Source organism: Hylobates moloch, unplaced genomic scaffold (assembly GCF_009828535.3).
Source record: "Hylobates moloch isolate HMO894 unplaced genomic scaffold, HMol_V3 SCAFFOLD_52, whole genome shotgun sequence".
NCBI classification, from domain to species: domain Eukaryota; kingdom Metazoa; phylum Chordata; class Mammalia; order Primates; family Hylobatidae; genus Hylobates; species Hylobates moloch.
The window spans coordinates 739538-760214 of NW_026652327.1; the positions used below are offsets into that span (position 1 = coordinate 739538).

The 20677-nt window shown below is 38.9% G+C and overlaps 1 protein-coding gene across 2 annotated transcripts in view; it reads right to left on the bottom strand.

Annotated features, from left to right (window-relative positions):
* LOC116463680 (prolyl 4-hydroxylase subunit alpha-1) overlaps positions 1-20677 on the bottom strand; it is a 93165-nt gene that overhangs the window by 50457 nt on the left and 22031 nt on the right. For both annotated transcript variants that reach the window (XM_058434801.1, XM_058434802.1), the window contains exons 2-5: positions 19471-19578; positions 18389-18485; positions 16692-16843; positions 13164-13301 (exon numbers count right to left, since the gene is read on the bottom strand). In XM_058434801.1, coding sequence (XP_058290784.1) covers positions 13164-13301; positions 16692-16843; positions 18389-18485; positions 19471-19546 — 463 coding nt within the window. In that variant the 5' untranslated portion in view covers positions 19547-19578. The remainder of the gene's footprint in view (positions 1-13163; positions 13302-16691; positions 16844-18388; positions 18486-19470; positions 19579-20677) is intronic.

The following is a 20677-nucleotide window of genomic DNA, read 5'->3' on the forward strand; positions in this document are numbered from 1 at the left end:
TGCCCAAGGTCACATGTTTAAAAGTAAGAAATGGAATCTCTTCGATACACCTCCAGAAGTTTGTGCTCCTGATGTTATAACATTAAATGGCAAAACCTAATAGTGGGAGGAAGCAGCAATGTAAATGGGTAACTTTGCTTTTAAGAAATTCAGCAATATGAGAAAAGAAGAATTTAAACTCCATGACTTAATACTACTATTTTTCAGTTATTTCATTGAGATTTTGTACTAGGGGTTGGGGACCTTCCTGTATAAAAGATTTTTGTGGCTGAACCATATTATAGCTACAAACCGTTATAAGCTAAAAGCGAGGAAATAAGGAAATATATAGGCAGATATATCAATTTAATGGAATAGCACTTTTCATTAAGAGAGATAATTTCAATGCTATAGAGAAAATTATAATAAATTTAAAAATAGAAAATATGAACAAATAAGATACCCTAGGCCAGGCGCAGTGGCTCACGCCTGCAATCCCAGCACTTTGGGAGGCCAAGGCAGGCGGATCACCTGAGGTCAGAAATTCGAGACCAGCCTGGCCAACGTGGTGAAACCCTGTCTCTACTAAAAATATAAAAATCAGCCAGGCATGGTGGCGGGTGCCTGTAATCCCAGCTACTCAGGAGGCTGAGGCAGGAGAATCACTTGAACCTGAGAGGCAGAGGTTGCAGTGAGCCAAGATCACGCCACTGCACTCCAGCCTGGGCAACAAGAGTGAAACTCCATCTAAAAAAAAAAAATACCCTAACAAAGAGCACGCATATTGGAATGGGAAAAACAAAAGACCTTCCAAAAATCATAAATATAATCAACGACAGTTGAAAACTCATTAGGCTGGTTAAAATGTAGATTAATGCCAGGTGCGGTGGCTCATGCCTGTAATCCCAGCACTTTGGGAGGCTGAGGCAGGCGGATCACGAGGTCAGGAAATCGAGACCATCCTGGCTAACACGGTGAAACCCCATCTCTACTAAAAATACAAAAACTTAGCCGGGCGTGGTGGCGGATGCCTGTAGTCCCAGCTACTCAGGAGGCTGAGGCAGGAGAATGGCGTGAACCCAGCAGACAGAGCTTGCAGTGAGCCAAGATCATGCCACTGCACTCCAGCCTAAGTGACAGAGCAAGACACTGTCTCAAAAAAAAAAAAAAAAAAAAAAATGTAGATTAAACACAACTAAAAAGAAAATAATAAATCCAGGAGAGAGAGCTAATAAATTATCATGGCATAAACTACCCAGAATGCAGCAGAGAGAGATAAAAACATGAAATGCTAGTTAAAACACAAAGACAAGGCCGGGCGCAGTGGCTCACGCCTGTAATCCCAACACTTTGGGAGGCCGAGGCAGGCAGATCACAAGGTCAGGAGATCGAGACCATCCTGGCTAACATGGTGAAACCCCATCTCTACTAAAAATACAAAAAATTAGCCAGGCATGGTGGTGGGCGCTTGTAGTCCCAGCTACTTGGGAGGCTGAGGCAGGAGAATGGCATGAACCTGGGAGGTGGAGCTTGCAGTGAGCCAAGATCATGCCACTGCACTCCAGCCTGGGCGACGGAGCAAGATTCCATCTCTTAAAAAAAACAAAAACAAAACACACACAAAGACAAAAAAACTAAAGTCTAAGTATGTCTACTTGGAATTCTAGTAGAGAAAAGAAAGAATATAGATAAAATAGTGCTTAAAGAGATAATGGTAGAAAAATTTCCAAAATTAAAATGCATGGAAGTTCAGATTCAGGAAACAAAGAATTCCAAGCCAAACAAAGCACATTTGAGGGCTTCTCAAGAATGTGTTTCAAGGAGGAAAATTCCAAAAGGAAAGTCTGAGGTACAATAAAGAATGATGAACAATGAAAATGGTATACATAAATGCCAGTCTAAATTTTAAAAAAGGGCTGGGCACAGTGGCTCACACCGGTAATTTGAGCACTTTGGGAGGCAGGCGGACTACCTGAGCTCAGGAGTTCGAGACCAGCCTGGGCAACATGGCGAAAGGCCGTCTTTACTAAAAATACAAAAAATTAGCCAGGCGTGGTAGCACACGCCTGTAATCCCAACTACTGGGGAGGCTGAGGCACGAGAATCGCTTGAACCCGGGAGGCGAGGTTGCAGTGGGCCAAGATTGCACCACTGCACTCCAGTCTGGGTGACAGAGCGAGACTCTGTCCAGGAAAAAAAGAAAAAAAAAAAAGGTGAATAAGACAACATTGATAGGGGTGAAACTAAGGGGAAAAGAAAGGGGATGGTCATGAGACACGCTCCAGCAGGGTGGCAATCTTTAGATGGTTATTAAGAAATAGGATGAATAAAGTAGAAACTGATGGGTGGCTGGCCGGGCGCAGTGGCTCAAGCCTGTAATCCCAGCACTTTGGGAGGCCGAGGTGGGTGGATCACAAGGTCAGGAGATCGAGACCATCCTGGCTAACACGGTGAAACCCCGTCTCTACTAAAAATACAAAAAATTAGCCGGGCGTGTTGGCGGGCGCCTGTAGTCCCAGCTACTAGGGAGGCTGAGGCAGGAGAATGGTGTGAAACCGGGAGGCGGAGCTTGCAGTGAGCCGAGATCGCGCCACTGCACTCCAGCCTGGGGGACAGAGAAAGACTCCGTCTCAAAAAAAAAAAAAAAAAAAGAAACTGATGGGTGGGAAGACAACAGTGACTCCATCTTGCATGCTAATCTACCATGTTCACTTTTGATTAACCTCAGTCTCACAAATGCCTGCTGATTTCTACTTTACTTGCTGTCCTTAGTGTAAGAACATGTATTCACTATAAATACTGCCTTTAGAGCAAAGCAACCTTGATGTTATCACAAAAATTACAGGCTATGACACACACAGCACTCTTGCCTGTTCTGGAGCTTGCCTTTGTCCCTATAGGGCATGTACACCCTTTCCCTATGGCATTTAAGTCATGGGTCTGGGAACTAACGGTGCAGAGATCTACCTGTCTTGCTACTGCCCAAGAGCAGGCTTCCATCTGTAAGTTTCCCAATAAATCATCCTCTACTGACAATAAGTAAAAAAAACCTGTAGAACCTCCACAAAATAGAGTAATAACACGTAGCTATAAAAAGAAATGAGGATTTCTATACATGAAGTAATGACTGGGGTATATCAATAAATTAAAGCACCAAAGTACATAACAGTATTTATAGTATGCTTTTTTTTTTTTGAGACAGAGTCTCACTCTGTTGCCCAGGCTGAAAATGCAGTGGTGCGATGGCTCACTGCAACCTCCGTGCCCCACCAGGTTCAAGCAATTCTCCTGCCTCAGCCTCCTGAGTAGCTGGGATTACAGGTGCCCACCACCATGCTCAGCTAATTTTTGTATTTTTAGTAGGGATGGGGTTTCACCATATTGGCCAGGCTGGTCTCGAACTCTGACCTCAGGTGATCCACCCACCTTGGCCTCCTAGAGTGCTGGGATTACAGGTGTGAGCCACCACACCCAGCTGGTATGCTCTCTTTTGTGTTTATGTTGAGAGAATACAGGAGTAGATATATATTTGCTTGTATTTAAAAAAACTGGAAATAGTAAAACTAACAAAATGGTCACATAGAAAAAGCAAGGGAATAGGTTGAAAAGTATAAGAATGAAAGTGAGACTTCTATTAATGTACCTTATTAGTCTAGTTTGGACTGTCAAAGAATTTAAAAGTGTTACATAATTAAAAACAATAAATTGGCTGGGCATGGTGGCTAGAGCCTGTAATCCCGACATTTCGGGAGGCCAAGGCAGGAAGATCTCTTGAGCCAGGGCGTTCAAGACAACCCCGGGCAAAATAATGAGACAATGTCTTTATTTAAAAAAAAAAAAAAAGAAAAAAAAAAAGACTGGGCGCAGTGGCTCAGCCCTGTAATCCCAGCACTTTGGGAGGCTGAGGCAGGTGGATCATGAGGTCAGAAGATTGAGACCAACCTGGCTAACATGGTGAAACCCCATCTCTACTAAAAATACAAAAAATTAGCCGGGCATGGTGGCGGGCGCCTGTAGTCCCAGCTACTCAGGAGGCTGAGGCAGGAGAATGGCGTTAACCCGGGAGGCGGAGCTTTCAGTGAGCTGAGATCACGCCACTGCACTCCAGCCTGGGTGACAGAGCAAGACTCCATCTGAAAAAAATAATAATAAAATAAAAATAAAACAAAATAAAAAATTTAAAAAAATAGCCAGGTATGGTGGTACATGCATGCCTGTAGGCTGCTATTTGGGAGGCTGTGACAGGAGGATCCCTTAAGCCCAGGAGTTCAAGGCTGCACTGAGCTATGATCATGCCACTGCACTCCAGGCCGGGCAACAGAGCAAGACATTGTTTCTAAAACAAACAAATGAAAACAATGAATCAAAAGAAAAAACGAGGACAATCCCTAAAAATCTGAGGAAATGAAATAAATGAACTCAACTGTATAACATGTTAAGGGTATAGCCACAAAGAGAAATGAATTACCTCAGATGTCTTTAAAACAAGATTTTGACTGATCATATCTAGAGTGATACATTTTAAGGATATAAAGTACGAAAAAAACTGTATTCAGTAGTCAATGTTATTAATAGTATGAATAAAATAACATCAGTTAATAGTATGAATAGAAGAATAATCATGTTAATATCCTTAGGAACCAAATTTTCAAAAGAAAAGAGATATAAACCCTGTGGTTTTCAATTTGAACAATATGAACTTACATATTTCCTGTCTCTGTTTATGACAAACTATATAGCAATAATCACCCCTAGAACCTAGCTAGACTCTGCTGCTTAAATGTCATCCCTATTCAAAGGAATCAAGCCTTGCCAGGCAAGGAGTGGAAAACCTGTAGTCCCAGCTACTCAGAAGGCTGAAGCAGGAAGATCACTTGAGTCCAGAAGTTCCAGGCTGTAGTGCACCATGATCGCATCTGTGAATAGCCACTGCACTCTAGCCTGAGCAACATGGCAGGAACCTCTCTCTTAAGGGGGGAAAAAAGGGCCAAGGCTCATTAAAGAAATGCCTGGTTCCTACTCTGGAATAGAAAAGAAATCTGGAAAAAAACTGTGCCAGAAAGCAAGGAAGTTTCCTCTCTATCAAAGAATAATAACACAGTCAATTCAAAAAAACAAGCCTATCTAAAGATGCTCCCCACTGGCCTAAAATGGGATAATCTGAGATCAAAGTAATACTGAATAGGCGGAAATACAAAAAAAAAAAAAAAAAAATCCATATTCATGATATGTCATGAAAATTATGGATCACTACTAAAAATGGTTAGGACACCAACTCATTACTCTGAAAACTGATAGACTATCAGTTTTCCTATATATAGATCAGGGTAACCAAATGGTTCATGAAGGACGTTCCTGTTTATAGAATTCCAGTTAATAAAAGTAAAAGGAATAAGGGAATGAAAAAAATCATCATTTTGTAACCCCTAATGAAATAGTGGTTCTAGGCAATGATCATCAAAGGCTGCCAAAACCAGCAGATAAAACTTAAGGAGAACTTTATATGGAGGGATCGGGCTCTCATCACCTGAACCTCACTCATCAATCAGCATCATAAAAAGTGGGACAGGACATTAGGTGTTGGTTCATGCAGTTCAAAAGAAAGTTCATAGCGCCACCTATGGAGTTCATTTTAAAATTTAACTTGAATCTAATCAAGCCTCAAGCTCTAACCAGTGTGTAGGAAACATAGGCATTAAAGGAACATGTTAACCGCCAAAGTAGTCAACTCCAGAATATGGAACATTCCACATAACATATGACTAGGTTTCCCCAGCTAACCAATGTTATAAAGAGAAAGAAAAAAAAGGAAAAGGGAATAAAAGGGACTTAACAGACATAATTTAAAAAAATACAACTGTAAAACGACAACTTTGAGATCACCAGAGAAATAACGTTGACTGGGTATTAAATTATATTAAGGAAATACTGTCGATTTGTTAAGCAGGGAGATAGTAAGTGGTTATGTTACTTTTTTAAAAAGACCAGCTGGGCGCAGGTGACTTATACCTATAGTCCCAGCTGCTTGGGAGGCTAAGGCAGGAGGAACACTTGAGCCCAAGAGTTCAAGGCTGCAGTGAGCTATAATGGTACCACTGCACTCTAGCCTGAGCAATAAAGTGAGACCCTGTCTCTAAAAAAAAATTAAAAATAAATTACAAAGACCTACTTGAGGCCAGGAGTTCAAGACCAGACTGGGCAACATAGCAAGAGCTCATCTCTACAAAAAATTTAAAAATTAGCCAGGTGTGGTGGCATGCACCTATAGTCCCAGCTCTTCAGGAGGCTAAGGCAGCAAGATGGCTTGAGTCCAAAAGTTCAAGGCTGCAGTGAGCTATGATCATGCCAATGCACTCCAGCCTGGATGATAGAGTGAAATCTTGCCTCAAAAAAATAAATTTTAATAAAGACCTGATGAGTTAGATATGCATGTTGAATTATTTATGGATAAAATGACATGATGTCTAGGATTTGCTCTTAAAATACTCCAAAAAAAAATGACAAAAAGAAAGGGTGGAAGGAGTAGATAAACCAACAATGACAACATGTTTAAAACGTCTGGAGCTTGGTGATGGCATAGGTTCATTATGTTATTACCTTTATTTTTGCGTATGTGTGACATTTGATATTTTCCATGATAAAAGAAGTTTTATAAATAATGAAAAAAAGGAGAAAGTCATGTCCTACAGGGCTCTTTTTATGCTATTACACAGAAAATCACATAGTTCCCTGACGCTATAAAAAAAAAAATGACAGGTATGTGAAAAAACAACAAGCCTAGACAAGAAAATATGACTTCTCCAACAACATTTCTCTCAGAATATACAGTTCTGAGACTAAGTCAATATTATACTAGTATAATATCGTATTTGACCAGAAACTACTGGTCAAAGACAGACTAGCCTACATTTTCTCTGATAAAACACATAAAATTGCATATATTTATTAAGTGTCTGATAACATCACAAAGAAAACTGGTGGAGAAACAAACACAACAGTGGTTTCTTTAATAAATTTTGATTGAATACACTTCAAAGAGTCACTAAAATGGCCAGAACCAGACTTAGCTATAACCTATCCAATGGTGGTCACATATGTTTTCAAAAAGATGCTAACAGAAAAGGAATTTATGAGAAATAAATCAAATGGAAGTAAAGTTATGGGCACGTTTTGCTAGTGATCAGACATTTGCAGACTACAGAAAAGCATGCCCTGGTCTGACAATGAGCTGTTGAATTCCAGTATCAAACAGAGTCCAAGCTTGGAGGTGTATGCACTGGAGGATCACATGACTCAATATAATCAAATATTCAAATCATACAATCACCTCCATTCACTTTTTTTTTTCTGGCCCCCCATTAGTCACTTACAGACAGTAACTGATTATCAGTATACTCCTAAAATGAAGATGAAGACCCACATTTTGATGTTTTTCTCTTAAATAATTCTCTATCCCGCCTTCCATTCTAGGAAAGGATACTATCTTAGCGCATTTATGCTCCCATAACAAAATACCAGAGGACTGGATAATTTATAAAAAAACAAATTTATTTTCTCACAGTTCTAGAGGCTGGGTAGTCCAAGATTCAAGGCACCAGCGGGTTCAATTGTCTAGTGAGGGCTGCTCTCCTCTTCCAAGATGACACCTTGTTGCTGCATCCTCCAGAGGGGAAGAATGCTATGTCCTCACATGGTGAAGGCTGAAGGGCAAGAGAGCTAGCGGCTGCATAAAGCCTCTTTCATAAGGGCCCTAAATCCCATTCCGGTAGGCCCCACCTCTTAATACCATCACACTGGCCATTAAGTTTCACCACCTAAATTTTGGAGGGACATATTCCGACAACAGCAGATGCTAAGAAACTAACTTCTTAATAGTTTAACATGAGTTAGTTCCAGAAACTAAAGATGTATATTAAATCTTGACAATGCTATTATTTTTTCAGTTACGAGAACTAGTAAACTGAGAAGATGCGCTCATAATGCAGCAATTATAAATGTTTCTCTTATATGAAAAACACATAAGATGACAGTATGCCATTAATCCACGAAGATAGCACCAGTAATACTTTTTTTACATGACTTGATATTCTGGCAACATTATTTGAACAAGCATGGCAGAGATAGTAGAAGATCTTTAGCTATTCTGCTTTGATAAAGTATTTCTGCTTGTCTTACCTACTGATCTATTAACAATATTAAAGGCAGACTGCCTGGGAATCTGATTTTTAAAACAAATCAAAAGTAATGCAGCATTTGAAAAGGAAGGCTGTTTCCAAAGTAGAGAACACGAGAAGAAAAAGTAGGCAAGAAAACAAAGAAGAAAATGAAATAAGGAAAGTGGTATGGGCAGAAAGAGACTGTAAAAAGCTTCATATAAAAAGCAAACCAAGTTTGATGAGAAACAAGAATAAGTTGTAAATTCCTTTGGTTCAAAGGAAGAGGCATGGATGACTGACATGAACATATCAAATTGAATATAATAAACCAAATTGAAAGTAAACTAACACTAGAAAGAGTCCTTTAATTTATTGTCACAATAGAAACTATAATATCAGGCCAGGTACGGTGGCTTTTGCCTGTAACCCCACCACTTTGGGAGGCTGAGGGGGGTGGACTGCTTGAGCTCAGGAGTTCGAAACCAGCCTGGGCAACATGGCAAAACCCTGTCTCTATAAAAAATACAAAAATTAGCTGCTTGTGGTGGCACATGCCTGTAGTCCTGGCTACTTGGGAGACCGAGGTAGGAGGATCACCTTAGCTTGGGAGGTTGAGGCTGTAGTGAGCTGTGATTGTGCCACTGCACTCCAGCCTGGGCGGTAGCAGAGTGAGATCCTGTCTCAAAAAAAATAAAGAAAATAAAGAAAAGGAAAGAAAAGAAAGAAAATAAACTATAATATCATAGGCACTATAGGAAAAACATTATTTAGAAATACATTTTTAGCCGGACGTAGTGGCTCATGCCTGTAATTCCAGCACTTCGGGAGGCTGAGGTGGACGGATCACTTGAGGTTAAGAGTTGGAAACCAGCCTGGCTGACATGGTGAAACCTCATCTCTACTAAAAATAAAAAAATTAGCTGGGCACGGTGGTGGGCGCCTGTAATCCCAGCTACTTGGGAGGCTGAGGCAGGAGAATCACTTGAACCCAGGAGGCAGAGGTTGCAGTAAGCCGAGTTGCACCACTGCACATCAGCCTGGGTAACAGAGTGAGACTCCATGTCAAAAAAGAAAAAAAAGAAAAACAAATACATTTTTATGGTTCATACGTTAAACTGAGAGAGACACGTAATCCAAAAATTCTTGCACTTCACAAGAACACTTAATGGATCAAAACTTAATTTGTAAGGGATAATTATGTTTAAAATGCACACACTTAGAAAGTTAATGTCCCACCTCTGAGGCAGTGTGATACACTCATAGCTGAGTGAGCTCCAGAGATGTCTGGAGAATCCACTGCTTGCTGTAGTTACCTTATTAACTTACCAAGACAGTGATGCAAGTGATCAGAAGGGTGAACATTCAACTTCCACATGAAGCAAATTGAATTTTATACATATGACATTTTCTATTACTGACCCCCACCCCCTAAAAAAAATCACAGCTTAAAAAAAAGCATGATATCTTTGGCAGATATGGATCTATTCAACACATCAGGGTTGGGAACAAACAATCTGAAAACTGAAGGAAGTCCTTAAGAACTATAAGGACAACATTGATGTCAAAATGCATGTAACCTATTTTTCATTAAAATACCAACAAAGCATTTAAAAGGTAGGCCCAAAGAGGCAAAAGAAACAGATGAAACTAATCAAGGAGTGATGTGGCATCAATATAAATTCACTAAGCATTTCTCTGACTTTTTTGTTTGAAGAAAATTTAAAATACATGCCATCCTTCCTCCCTCACTCCCACCATTTCATACCCAAATTGCTAAAATTTTTAAAGTCTGACAAAACCAAGAGCTGGCAAGGATACGAAGAAATGGGAACTCTCATACAATGCTGGTAAGAGTATAAATACATGCTCTGGAAAGCAATCTGGCCACATCTGGTAAGCATGATGAAAAACCAAATACCCTATGATTTCTTACACCCTGAGAAAGCCTTGCACATGAGTACATGGCCACAAAAAGAAATCAACAAAGATGTATTGAACCTCATTTGACAAAGCAAAAAATTGGACAAAATCTAAATGTACATCCATCCACAGAAGAATGAATAAATAACGTTACACAATACCACATTAGCAGATGAATCTGATCAACATAAATTTACTGAAAATACTAGGTTAAAAAAAGGTTGTAGAAAGATAAATAGAGTATGATGTACTATTGACGTAAAATTTCAAAACACAATACAATGGAAAATATATATGATAAAGTATAAAAAGATGACAGGATACATACCAAGTTCAGAACAGTCATTACCTCTAAACAAGGAAAGGTGCACAAGAAGCCATCGAACACATTTGTGATATTTGACTATTAACAACAGAAAATAATATGGGTTGGGGGAGCCCAAAAACTCTTATGCTAGTATTCAGTTATAGGGTATAACGTGATTAGGAAATTTCAGTCATTCTACTTACAAGGAATTTGCATGAAAGGAAAAGTCAATGAGAACTAGCCCAAAACTGTGATAAAAGAGGAAAAAGTCAACAAGGAGATAAAAAGCACCTGAGAAAGAATGAATACTGCCCCTAAGACTAAACACAGTGAAATCAGGGTTAAATAATATTCAGGACCATTTTGATGGGAATATAATCATTTTTTAAACAAAACACATATAGTAATCTAAATAACATTTATTACCCACCACCACACATTTGGGAGGGTGAGGTGGGATGTTTTCTTTTCTGCTTTTTGTTTTTCGAGATAGGGGTCTCACTCTGTTGCCCAGGTTGGAGTGCAGTGGTGTGAGCACAGCTCACTGCAGTCTTGAACTCCTGGGCTCAAGTGATCCTCCTATGATATGGTTTGGCTCTGTGTTCACACCCAAATATCACCTTGAATTGTAATAATCCCCACCTATCAAGGGCGGGACAAAGTGGAGATAACTGAATCATGGGGGCAGTTCCCCCATGCTGTTCTTGTGACAGTGAGTTCTCATGAGATAGGATGGTTTTATAAGCACCTGGCATTTCCCCTGCTGGCCCTCATTCTCTTTCCTGCCACCGTGTGAAGAAGTGCCTTCTGCCATGATTGTGAGTTTCCTAAGACATCCCTAGCCATGTGGAACTGTGAGTCAATTAAATCTCTTTTTTAAAATAAACTACCCAGTCTTGGGTATTTCTTCATAGCAGTGTGAATACATCCCACCTCAGCCTCCCAAATAGCTAGGACTACAAGCAAGCACCACAACACTCAGCTAAGTTTTCATTTTTTTGTTGAGTCAGGGACTTGCTATGCTGCCCAGGCTGGTCTTGAACTCCTATCCTCAAGGGATCCTTTCCACCTTAGCCTCCCAAAGTGCTGGGATTACAGGCATAAGCCACCATGCCAGCCCTATTTTGTTAAAAGGAACCTATCCAGTCGATGAAGCCAGAAATTCCTATCAAGTACATCATCAAATTCTACTATTCTACTCTAATAAGTAGCTTGATAATCTATCCACTATCACCTCTTACTTAAATATTTGCAACAGCCTCCTCCCTGGTTCTTTGTCCCTTGGCCCCAACCCAATCTCCATTCGGCAGCCAGAATGGTATTTCTAAAAGGAAAAATCATAAATTTCCCTTACAAACTTTTTAATAGCTCCCCACTGCACTCAGGACAGTTCAATCTCTTCCACATGGCTTACAAAGCTCTCCAAGAGATGGTTTCTGCTTACCTCTCTAGTCTCAGCTCTCACTACTCTCACAAAGCCAAACCCCCATATCCACCTGGTGCATTCACCTCTTGAACTCTACATTAAACCAGACAAACTACATGTTAGTAATCTGAATAGGATATGCTCTCTCCTTTTGACCTTTCTACATGTTCCCTCTGTCTGAAACACTTTTCCCACACCCACTCCTGTCTCCCTCTCCCCCCTTTTTCTAGCTAATTCCTTGTCCATTAGATCTCAATTTTTTTAATGTCTATCTTCCAGGAATTCTTCCTTTACATCCCTTATGAGGTCCAGCAATAGGTTTCTTTTGATTGCTCATATGGTATCCTGAATTTCTCCCATCCAAGCACTCATCTTACTATACTGTAAGAATGTTAAATACCCTAATGGCAAGGGTAGTGTATGTCTTGTTCATTATGTGTCCCCCAGTACCTAACATAATAGCTGGCATATATTAAGTATTTAATATCTATTAAATGTGTTTTAAACCTGAAGCCAATTTTAAACATAAGGTTATAATCTTATCAAAAGCATTATAATGTATAATATTAGTAGAAACTGAAAATTTGCAAATTTGTATATTTTTGGAAGTTCAAATTAATGGACTTATATTCCAGCTTAACAGAAATTTTATTTACTATTATACCATGTCTAGTACCAACGGATACCTTCACCTCAAATAAAGGGAGATGAGCAAGAAAACATTTTGATAAACAACTCATCCCACTGATTTTTTCTTACTGAGAAAATCAATTTCAGTATGAAGACAGAGACAACATATTTTATTTCTGCAGCTGACAATGACAGGAGATAGTAGTGGTAATGAGTCACAAACTTTGAAAAAGTGAGGGACAGCAGAAGTAAATTATCATGAAAGTAACTATAACTTACAAAGAGGACTTTGCCAAAAATAGGTCAGAAAGTAGGATGTTCCATACTATGGAACACTTTAAACATATGTGGATACCCAAAAAATATTGGCTTTTAATTATTTAACATATAAACTTTGACTATCAACTTCCTTATAGCTTTAGATACAAAGCTTTCAAATAGTATTAGGTGTTCTGAATAAAAACATTTGGTGAAATGATAGTTTCTTTTCCTTACACACTAAAATTCCCTACTTAAGTTAGTCTCTATCAATACAAGCTTTCAGAGTAACAAGCTAGAAGCATACCCGTAACTATTAAGCCCTAAGAGAAAGGGAAGGTGATTCTTTAAGTCTTCGAAGGCTATGAAACAAACTACAATTTAAAATCTTAAAATGCAAAAGTCTTTTTTATACTAACATTGTGTTAATGGACTCAACAGAGAAGCTAGGTGATAGGTATTTTATAGAATGGAAGAATGATCTTACCTGGAAGATTACCCTTTGAGATGGTATCTGTATCCAAATTGTAGGTATCCTGGAGTCGTAACAGAGCTTTGGCTGCCCCAACCTGATCTTCATCATTAGGAAAGTACTGTCTCTGAATGGTCAGGTTAGAGATAAAGCCTTGAAATAGATAAATCAAAGAAAAAACAGACTGTAGAACCTCATAAACTTCCCATAAAGAAACTTAATAAGGATTGTTCAAAATCTGTTTTATTATTTTCTACCACACCATGAAAAGTTCTACATACTCAACAAGAAAAAATTAAATACACTGAATAAGACTTGGCATACTTCTAACTTGTTCAATCTTCCAAAAGCCTAGTGTTGCTTAAGGACTGTGATGCTGTTATATAAATTGTATCTGTATTAGCAGGTAAAGACTACCTAACATAATAGTTATGAGTTTTTAGTTATATAACACAGCAAGAAAACAAAGTGCATCCACTAAGTTTGAGAAATGAACACATTTATGGGTCTGAAAATGACATTCATTGACAATCAATTATACTTCCAGATAACAGATGGTAAGTAAAATGTGTGCTCTTAAAGTTGCTTTTTTCGGCTGGGCACGGTGGCTCATGCCTGTAATCCCAGCACTTTGGGAGGCCGAGGTGGGTGGATCACGAGGTCAAGAGATCGAGACCATCCTGGCTAACACGGTGAAACCCCGTCTCTACTAAAAATACAAAAAATTAGCCGGGTGTGGTGGCGGGCGCCTGTAGTCCCAGCTACTGGGGAGGTTGAGGCAGGAGAATGGCGTGAACCCGGGAGGCAGAGCTTGCAGTGAGCCGAGATCATGCCACTGCACTCCAGCCTAGGCGACAGAACGACACTCCGTCTCAAAAAAAAAAAAAAAAAAAAAGTTGCTTTTTTCTTCCATGTATTACACATTATATAAATACGTAAATATATAAAGTTTGGTGGAATTCTTCAAGAAGGAAGAGATATTAATTATATATTTAAGATCAACAGCCAAGCTAGTTTACTAAGATATATTTAGATCAGTTTAATTATCAAACATGATGTTGATCAACCAAAATTTACAATATATAAAACTAATCTTAGAGGATTTATATAAAGTATGCAAAAATCAAACAAACCAATTACTGATAACTATATAACCCCAAGAAGAATGGATGCTAAACATTCCTTAACAAAAAATTGGTTTAAAATTTTAATATAAGTGTCATTACTTGTGAATAAAAATTAGGTATGAGACTTCCCTCTCTTCTCATTGACTTATAATCAACTTTTTTTTTTTTTTTTTTTGAGACAGTCTCACTCTGTCATCCAGGCTGGAGAGCAGTGGCACGATCTCAGCTCACTGCAACCTCCACCTCCCAGGTTCAAGCAATTATCATGCCTCAGCCTCCCAGCAGCTGGGATTACAGGCATGTGCCACCACACTCGGCTAATTTTTATATTTTTAGTGGAGACGGGTTTCACTGTGTTGCCCAGGCTGGTCTCCAACTCCTGGCCTCAAACAATCCACCTGTCTTGGCCTCCCAAAGTGCTGGGATTACAGGCGTGAGCAACTGTGTCCAGCCAGCTACGTATTTTGAACAGCAAGAGACCAGGCCTTTTTTTTTCTTTTTTTTTTTTTGAGATAGAGTCTCGCTCTGTCACCCAGGCTGGAGTGCAGTGGCACAATCTCGGCTCACGGCAACCTCCGACTCCCAGGTGCAAGCGATTCTCCTGCTTCAGCCTCCTGACTAGCTGGGATTAAAGGTGCCCACCACCATGCCTGGCTAACTTTTATATTTTTAGTAGAGATGGGTTTTCACCATGTTGGCTAAGCTGCTCTCGAACTCCTGACCTCAAGTGATCTGCTGGCCTCAGCCTCCCAAACTGCTAGGATTACAGGTGTGAGCCACCGTGCCTGGCTGAGACCAGGCATTTTTATGTTAATGAAAATGTACAAATGAACAAATAACTAGAAGAGGGCTAGAGTTTACATCAAGCATATTTTTATGTTGTTTTGTCTCTTTTTAGAGACAGAGTCTTGCCATGTTGCCCAGGCTGAAGTGCAGTGGCTTTTTACCGGTATAATTCCATTATTAGATCAATCATGGGAGTTTTGACCTGCTCTGTTTCCAACAATTTTTTTAGTTTTATGACCAACTCTCAGTTGCAATCTCTACATGGAATTTTACAAGCAAGTTTTACAAGTTTTATAGAAGGCTATAATATTTCTTATGCTACAAACAAAATTCTAAGAAAAATTAAAATATATATATATATATATTTATATTCTGTCCCATAGCATTATAGAATGACTACTACAGATTAAAACAACAAAGTCCCAAGGTTCACATTATAAAACTTAGTTCATTACTTGAGAATAAATATATGGATTTCCTTTAAAAAATGTGTTCAGGGGCCAGGAACCATGGCTCACGCGTGTAATCCCTAGCACTGTGGGAGGCTGAGGTGGAAGGATCGCATGAGGCCAAGAATTTGAGATCAGCCTGGGCAACATAGCAAAACCTTGTTTCTAAGAAAGAAAAGTTTTTAAATTGGCCTGGCGTGGTGATCTATGCCTGTAGTGCTAGCTACTGAGGAGGCTGAGGTGGGAGGATTGCTTGAGCCCAGGAGTTCAAAGCTGCAGTGAGCCACGATTGTGCCACTGTACTCCAGCCTGGGCAACAGTGAGACAGTGAGACTCTGTCTCCAAAAAAAAAAAAAAGTTCCCAAGGTCTTATATAGTACAGAAAATAATAATCACAGGCATTTCCCTCTCACAGTAAAGAAGTATTCACAAGTACTTGCCATATTTTTCTTTTGAAGGCTTCCTGATCCCTGTGCATAACAGTTTTACTTCACTGCTTACAAACACTGGTAAGTACCCTTGGAGTATTTTATCTACATAACTAGCTCAGCTCTTTTGCGTCTCTCTCTTCTTCTTTTCTTGGCGGGGCAGGGCGAGGGGGGCGGGGGGCGGTGGCGCGGCATAATCCCTTTACGTTCTTACTAAAGTCCAGATTTAGTCTTCTACGTCTGTTATTAAAGTATCTAAAACATTTCAACACTCCAACTACAAATTGTATTGTATCACTTACTCATTATTACTGTTTGCAGCCTGTTTGATTGTCTACATTGAGCAAACTAATTCTAAACTTCAAAATACTAGATAGAACACAGCTAATACTTCTCTTTATAGTAACACTCCCAACATTTTTTTAAATTGATTGCAGATAAAGACATAAATTTTTAAAGTTTGAAGGTAATCCTAAAATAAAAATGATTACCCTCAGAAATGAAGCTATATGCCAAATAATCTATTCACTTTTGCAGATTTCAAAAGTCAACAATAAAAGAAATTACTTCTTTTTTAATCAGAGAATTCAGGATTTTGACTAAATTAACTCTATTCAAACCAAATGCACCCAGGCATAATCCAGTTACAACACTGAACTGAATTGGTTTCCTGGGAACTGAATTTATCACTAATTTTATTATTTCTATATATGGCGGCAATATTGCCTTACTCAGGAATCTCTTCAGACTTACCATCTGACATATCCTTAAGGACCAGATTCTCCAACTCACTCCACTCAGTATTCAGACGTTTCATTAATTTGAATGCATTTACTGGATGCCCAACAAATCCTTCTGGATCTTTTGTCGCTGTACTAGTTAGCCGATCTAACTTCTCTGCCCATCTACAGATGTAAAACATAAAAACTGAATATTTATATTTCATAGGGAAAAACACAATTTAATGAAATGCTCAGAAAAAAAAAATGACTAGAAGTTTTTGAGTTAAAGTATACCCGTAGTTTCTTTTTAAAGTAAAATTATAAGGTCTCTTTAAAAAGCGACATCCTCTTGGCAAAATCAATACAACTATAGGACTTTTTGTTTTAATTTTGTTTCTCCCAAATGGTTACAGTAAATGGAACCTCCCTGTCTTAGTAAAAGTTGTGACTGAATCCCTCCAGTAAAAGTCTAAAAATTTTAGACTTAGGTCCCAGGGCCAAATAACTGATTATTACACACTACAAATTAGCCCAACCCAAATTCAATTACATGTTCATTTAAATCAACTTATACTAAATTTTTACATCCAGTTTCTAGAAACTATATCTTAAAATGAAAAACTGAACACTTAACTACTCATTAAGTAAAAGATAGGAATTCTCAGGTCAGGATTAACTATGCACATGAGTCAATTAAAAATAAATTCATATTTGAGAAAAACTATCAATTAAATAACACTAACCATACTTATCACTATAATCTCTACAATGGAACCATGGGAGTAAAGGATAAGTAGAATTGGAAAATTATTGCAGCAGGTGGCTTGACTAAGAGGTCAGAGGAGGATACAAGATATTAGCAATACTTTTAAAATTTATCAGTCAGGCTAGGTGCAGTGGCTCACACCTGTAATCCCAGCACTCTGGGAGGCTGAGGAGGGCAGATCACCTGAGGTCAGGAGTTCAAGACTGGCCTGGCCAACACGGCAAAACCCCATCTCTACTAAAAATACAAAAATTACCCGGGTATGGTGGTGCACACCTGTAATCCCAGCTACTTGGGAGGCTGAGGCAGGAGAATCACTTGAACCTGGAAGGTAGAGGTTGCAGTGAGCCACGATCATGCCATTGCACTCCAGCTTGGGCAACAGAGCAAGACTCTGTCGCAAAAAAAAAAAAAAAAAAAAAAATTATCAGTCAACTTCCCATATCCATCCATATTCTTTTTTTTTTTTTTTGAGATAGCATCTCGCTCTGTAGCCCAGGCTGGAGTGCAGTGGCACAATCTTGGCTCACTGCAGTCTCCACCTCCCAGGTTCAAGTGATTCTCCCACCTTAGCCTCCCAAGCAGCAGGGATTACAGGCACATGCTACCACACAGACTAGTTTTGTATTTTTAGTAGAGACAGGGTTTCACCACATTGGCCAGGCTGCTCTCGAACTTCTGGCCTCAAGTGATCCACCCTCCTCGGCCTCCCAAAGTGCTGGGATCACAGACATGAGCCACCGCATCCGGCTGGTATCTAGCCATATTCTTATCTCAACCCATATTCTTCCATGTGAAAGTTGGCCCAAGCCTAACTTGTTCTCTATACTCCTATTTTAGCCATTTCAACTGGCTTTGTAAGACTCAAAAATGGGTTTCATTTCTACTTAAAGAATATTTTAGCTCGAGAAAGAAAACATCCAGGTTGAGTCAGAATCATAATAAGCAAACATTTTGCTTACCTTTTTATTTGTTCTAACTTGTCCTCTTCTGCCTTAATATAATCTTTCAGAGAAGTCACCAGATCTTTCTCAGTATGGATCAAATCAGTCATCTGACCTAGAAGGGGAAGAAGGTTATCAAATACTCATATCCTTCAACATAAGTATGTTAAGAATAAGAATGATTGAGACTGTTTCATTCTATGAGACAATTTAACTGGCATTAATCAGATATGCTGGAGACGATCTTTTCTTCCTTTTTATCAGATAAACCAAAATAAAGCCAAAAACTTTTCTAATCAACTGTTCCAGTTCTAATTTTCAAGCCACTTAATTTTGCAAGCTTTAGACTGTGCTAGCAAATTGTCTTTACATCTACAAATGTATTTTTAAATTGCAAATCAACACTACTTTCCAAAGATTGTTTCTTCACCTTTACCTTTACTTCTTTAGTTCTCTCCTTTACCTCACCTTTGTTTTTGAGACTAATTAGAATTAAATTTTTATTTAATAAATAAAAGCCACACTAAAAAAGTTTCAAATAATCTGTTTAGTTATTTATAACAGGACGCAGAACCCATCATTTTATATACTGGAATCAAGAGTCATTAAGTATGTAATACTTATGGGCCGGGTGTGGTGGCTCACGCCTGTTGTAAACCCAGCACTTTGGAGGCCCAGTCAGGAGAATCCCTTGAGGCCAGGAGTTGAAGACCAGCCTGGTCAACATGGTGAGATCCTGTCTCTATTCAAAATAATAATGATAAAATATTTTTTAAGTTATAATACAAAAAAAACTTGTGTTCACAGTAGATTCTTAAGTGGAAAAGCAGATTAGATATATATGCAGTATATTACTTGTATATCTGCGCACTGAAAAAGACTAAGTATATGCATTAAATTATTTTAACCTCAATATGTTATCATTTTTGTAACAAAAAATAAAGAAAATATCAAATTATTTAAAAAGGACCTTTTAGGGGGCAGGGAATAAACCTATACTCTGGGAATACACTGTATTTGTTTTTGCTGATTTTAAAACACTAAAAAATGGAAATTAAAAAATGCAAAACCAACAAAAATCAACAAGTAGTAAGACTTACCAATTGAAGTAAAAAAGCCTGGATGAGCCAAAGACTGGGGAAGCAGAATTCCCATAATTAATATATACCAGATCATCTTGGAAGACTTAATTTTACAGGATCACACACCTACAAAAGAAATAGCGAAATGCAGCCATTACTTAAAAAATACAAAGAGAAGGAAAAGTTCCTTATCTATTATTTCTATGAAAAAGTAAAAGATTCCAAAGTTGCCCATAAAATTGATGTTATTATCAATTGTTTAATAATAGCTACTATCTTGTTTTTCATATAATGAGAGTACTAACCATGACATTTCTTTTTTGTGTTTTTTTTTTTAATTTTAATTTTTTTGAAATAGAGTCTCTGTCGCCCAGGCTGGAGTGCCGTGGTGCGATCTTGGTTCACTGCAACCTCCGCCTCTCAGGTTCAAGCGATTCTCATGCCTCGGCCTCCTAAGTAGTTGGGACCAAAGGTGTGTGCCACCACACCTAGCTAAGTTTTTGTCTTTTTAGCAGAGACAAGGTTTTGCTATGTTGGCCAGGCTGGTCTCAAACTCCTGGCCTCAAGTGATCCACCCGCCTCAGCCTCCCAAAGTGCTGGGATTATAAGCGTGAGCCACTGCACCCATATTAGAGAAAAATGTATGTTTGTTATCACCTGATAATTTATGCTTAAAAATTCAAGCTGAGTTTGTTCTCCTTAGTCACTATTACAATTAGAATAATTGAACAGTAGGTGGCTTTTTCATATAGCCTGAAACATAAGTTTTCTCTGTGATTTAGACCTATCCTATGAATTTCCCATAAAAATATACCAACTTATCAGTTTAAATATTAAATATTACCAATACATTTTCAAAATGTTAGAATACATTTTAAAGGAAAAATATTTCAGAGCTTTCTGTTAATCCTTAAAATTCCAAATTTGTGGCCGGGCGTGGTGGCTCACGCTTGTAATCCCAGCACTTTGGGAGGCCAAGGCGGGCGGATCACAAGGTCAGGAGATTGAGACCACGGTGAAACCCCGTCTCTACTAAAAATACAAAAAAATTAGCCGGGCGTGGTGGTGGGCGCCTGTAGTCCCAGCTACTTGGAGAGGCTGGGGCAGAAGAATGGCGTGAACCCGGGAGGCGGAGCTTGCAGTGAGCCGAGATTGCGCCACTGCACTCCAGCCTGGGTGACAGAGCGAGACTCCGTCTCAAAAAAAAAAAAAAAAAAAAAAAAAA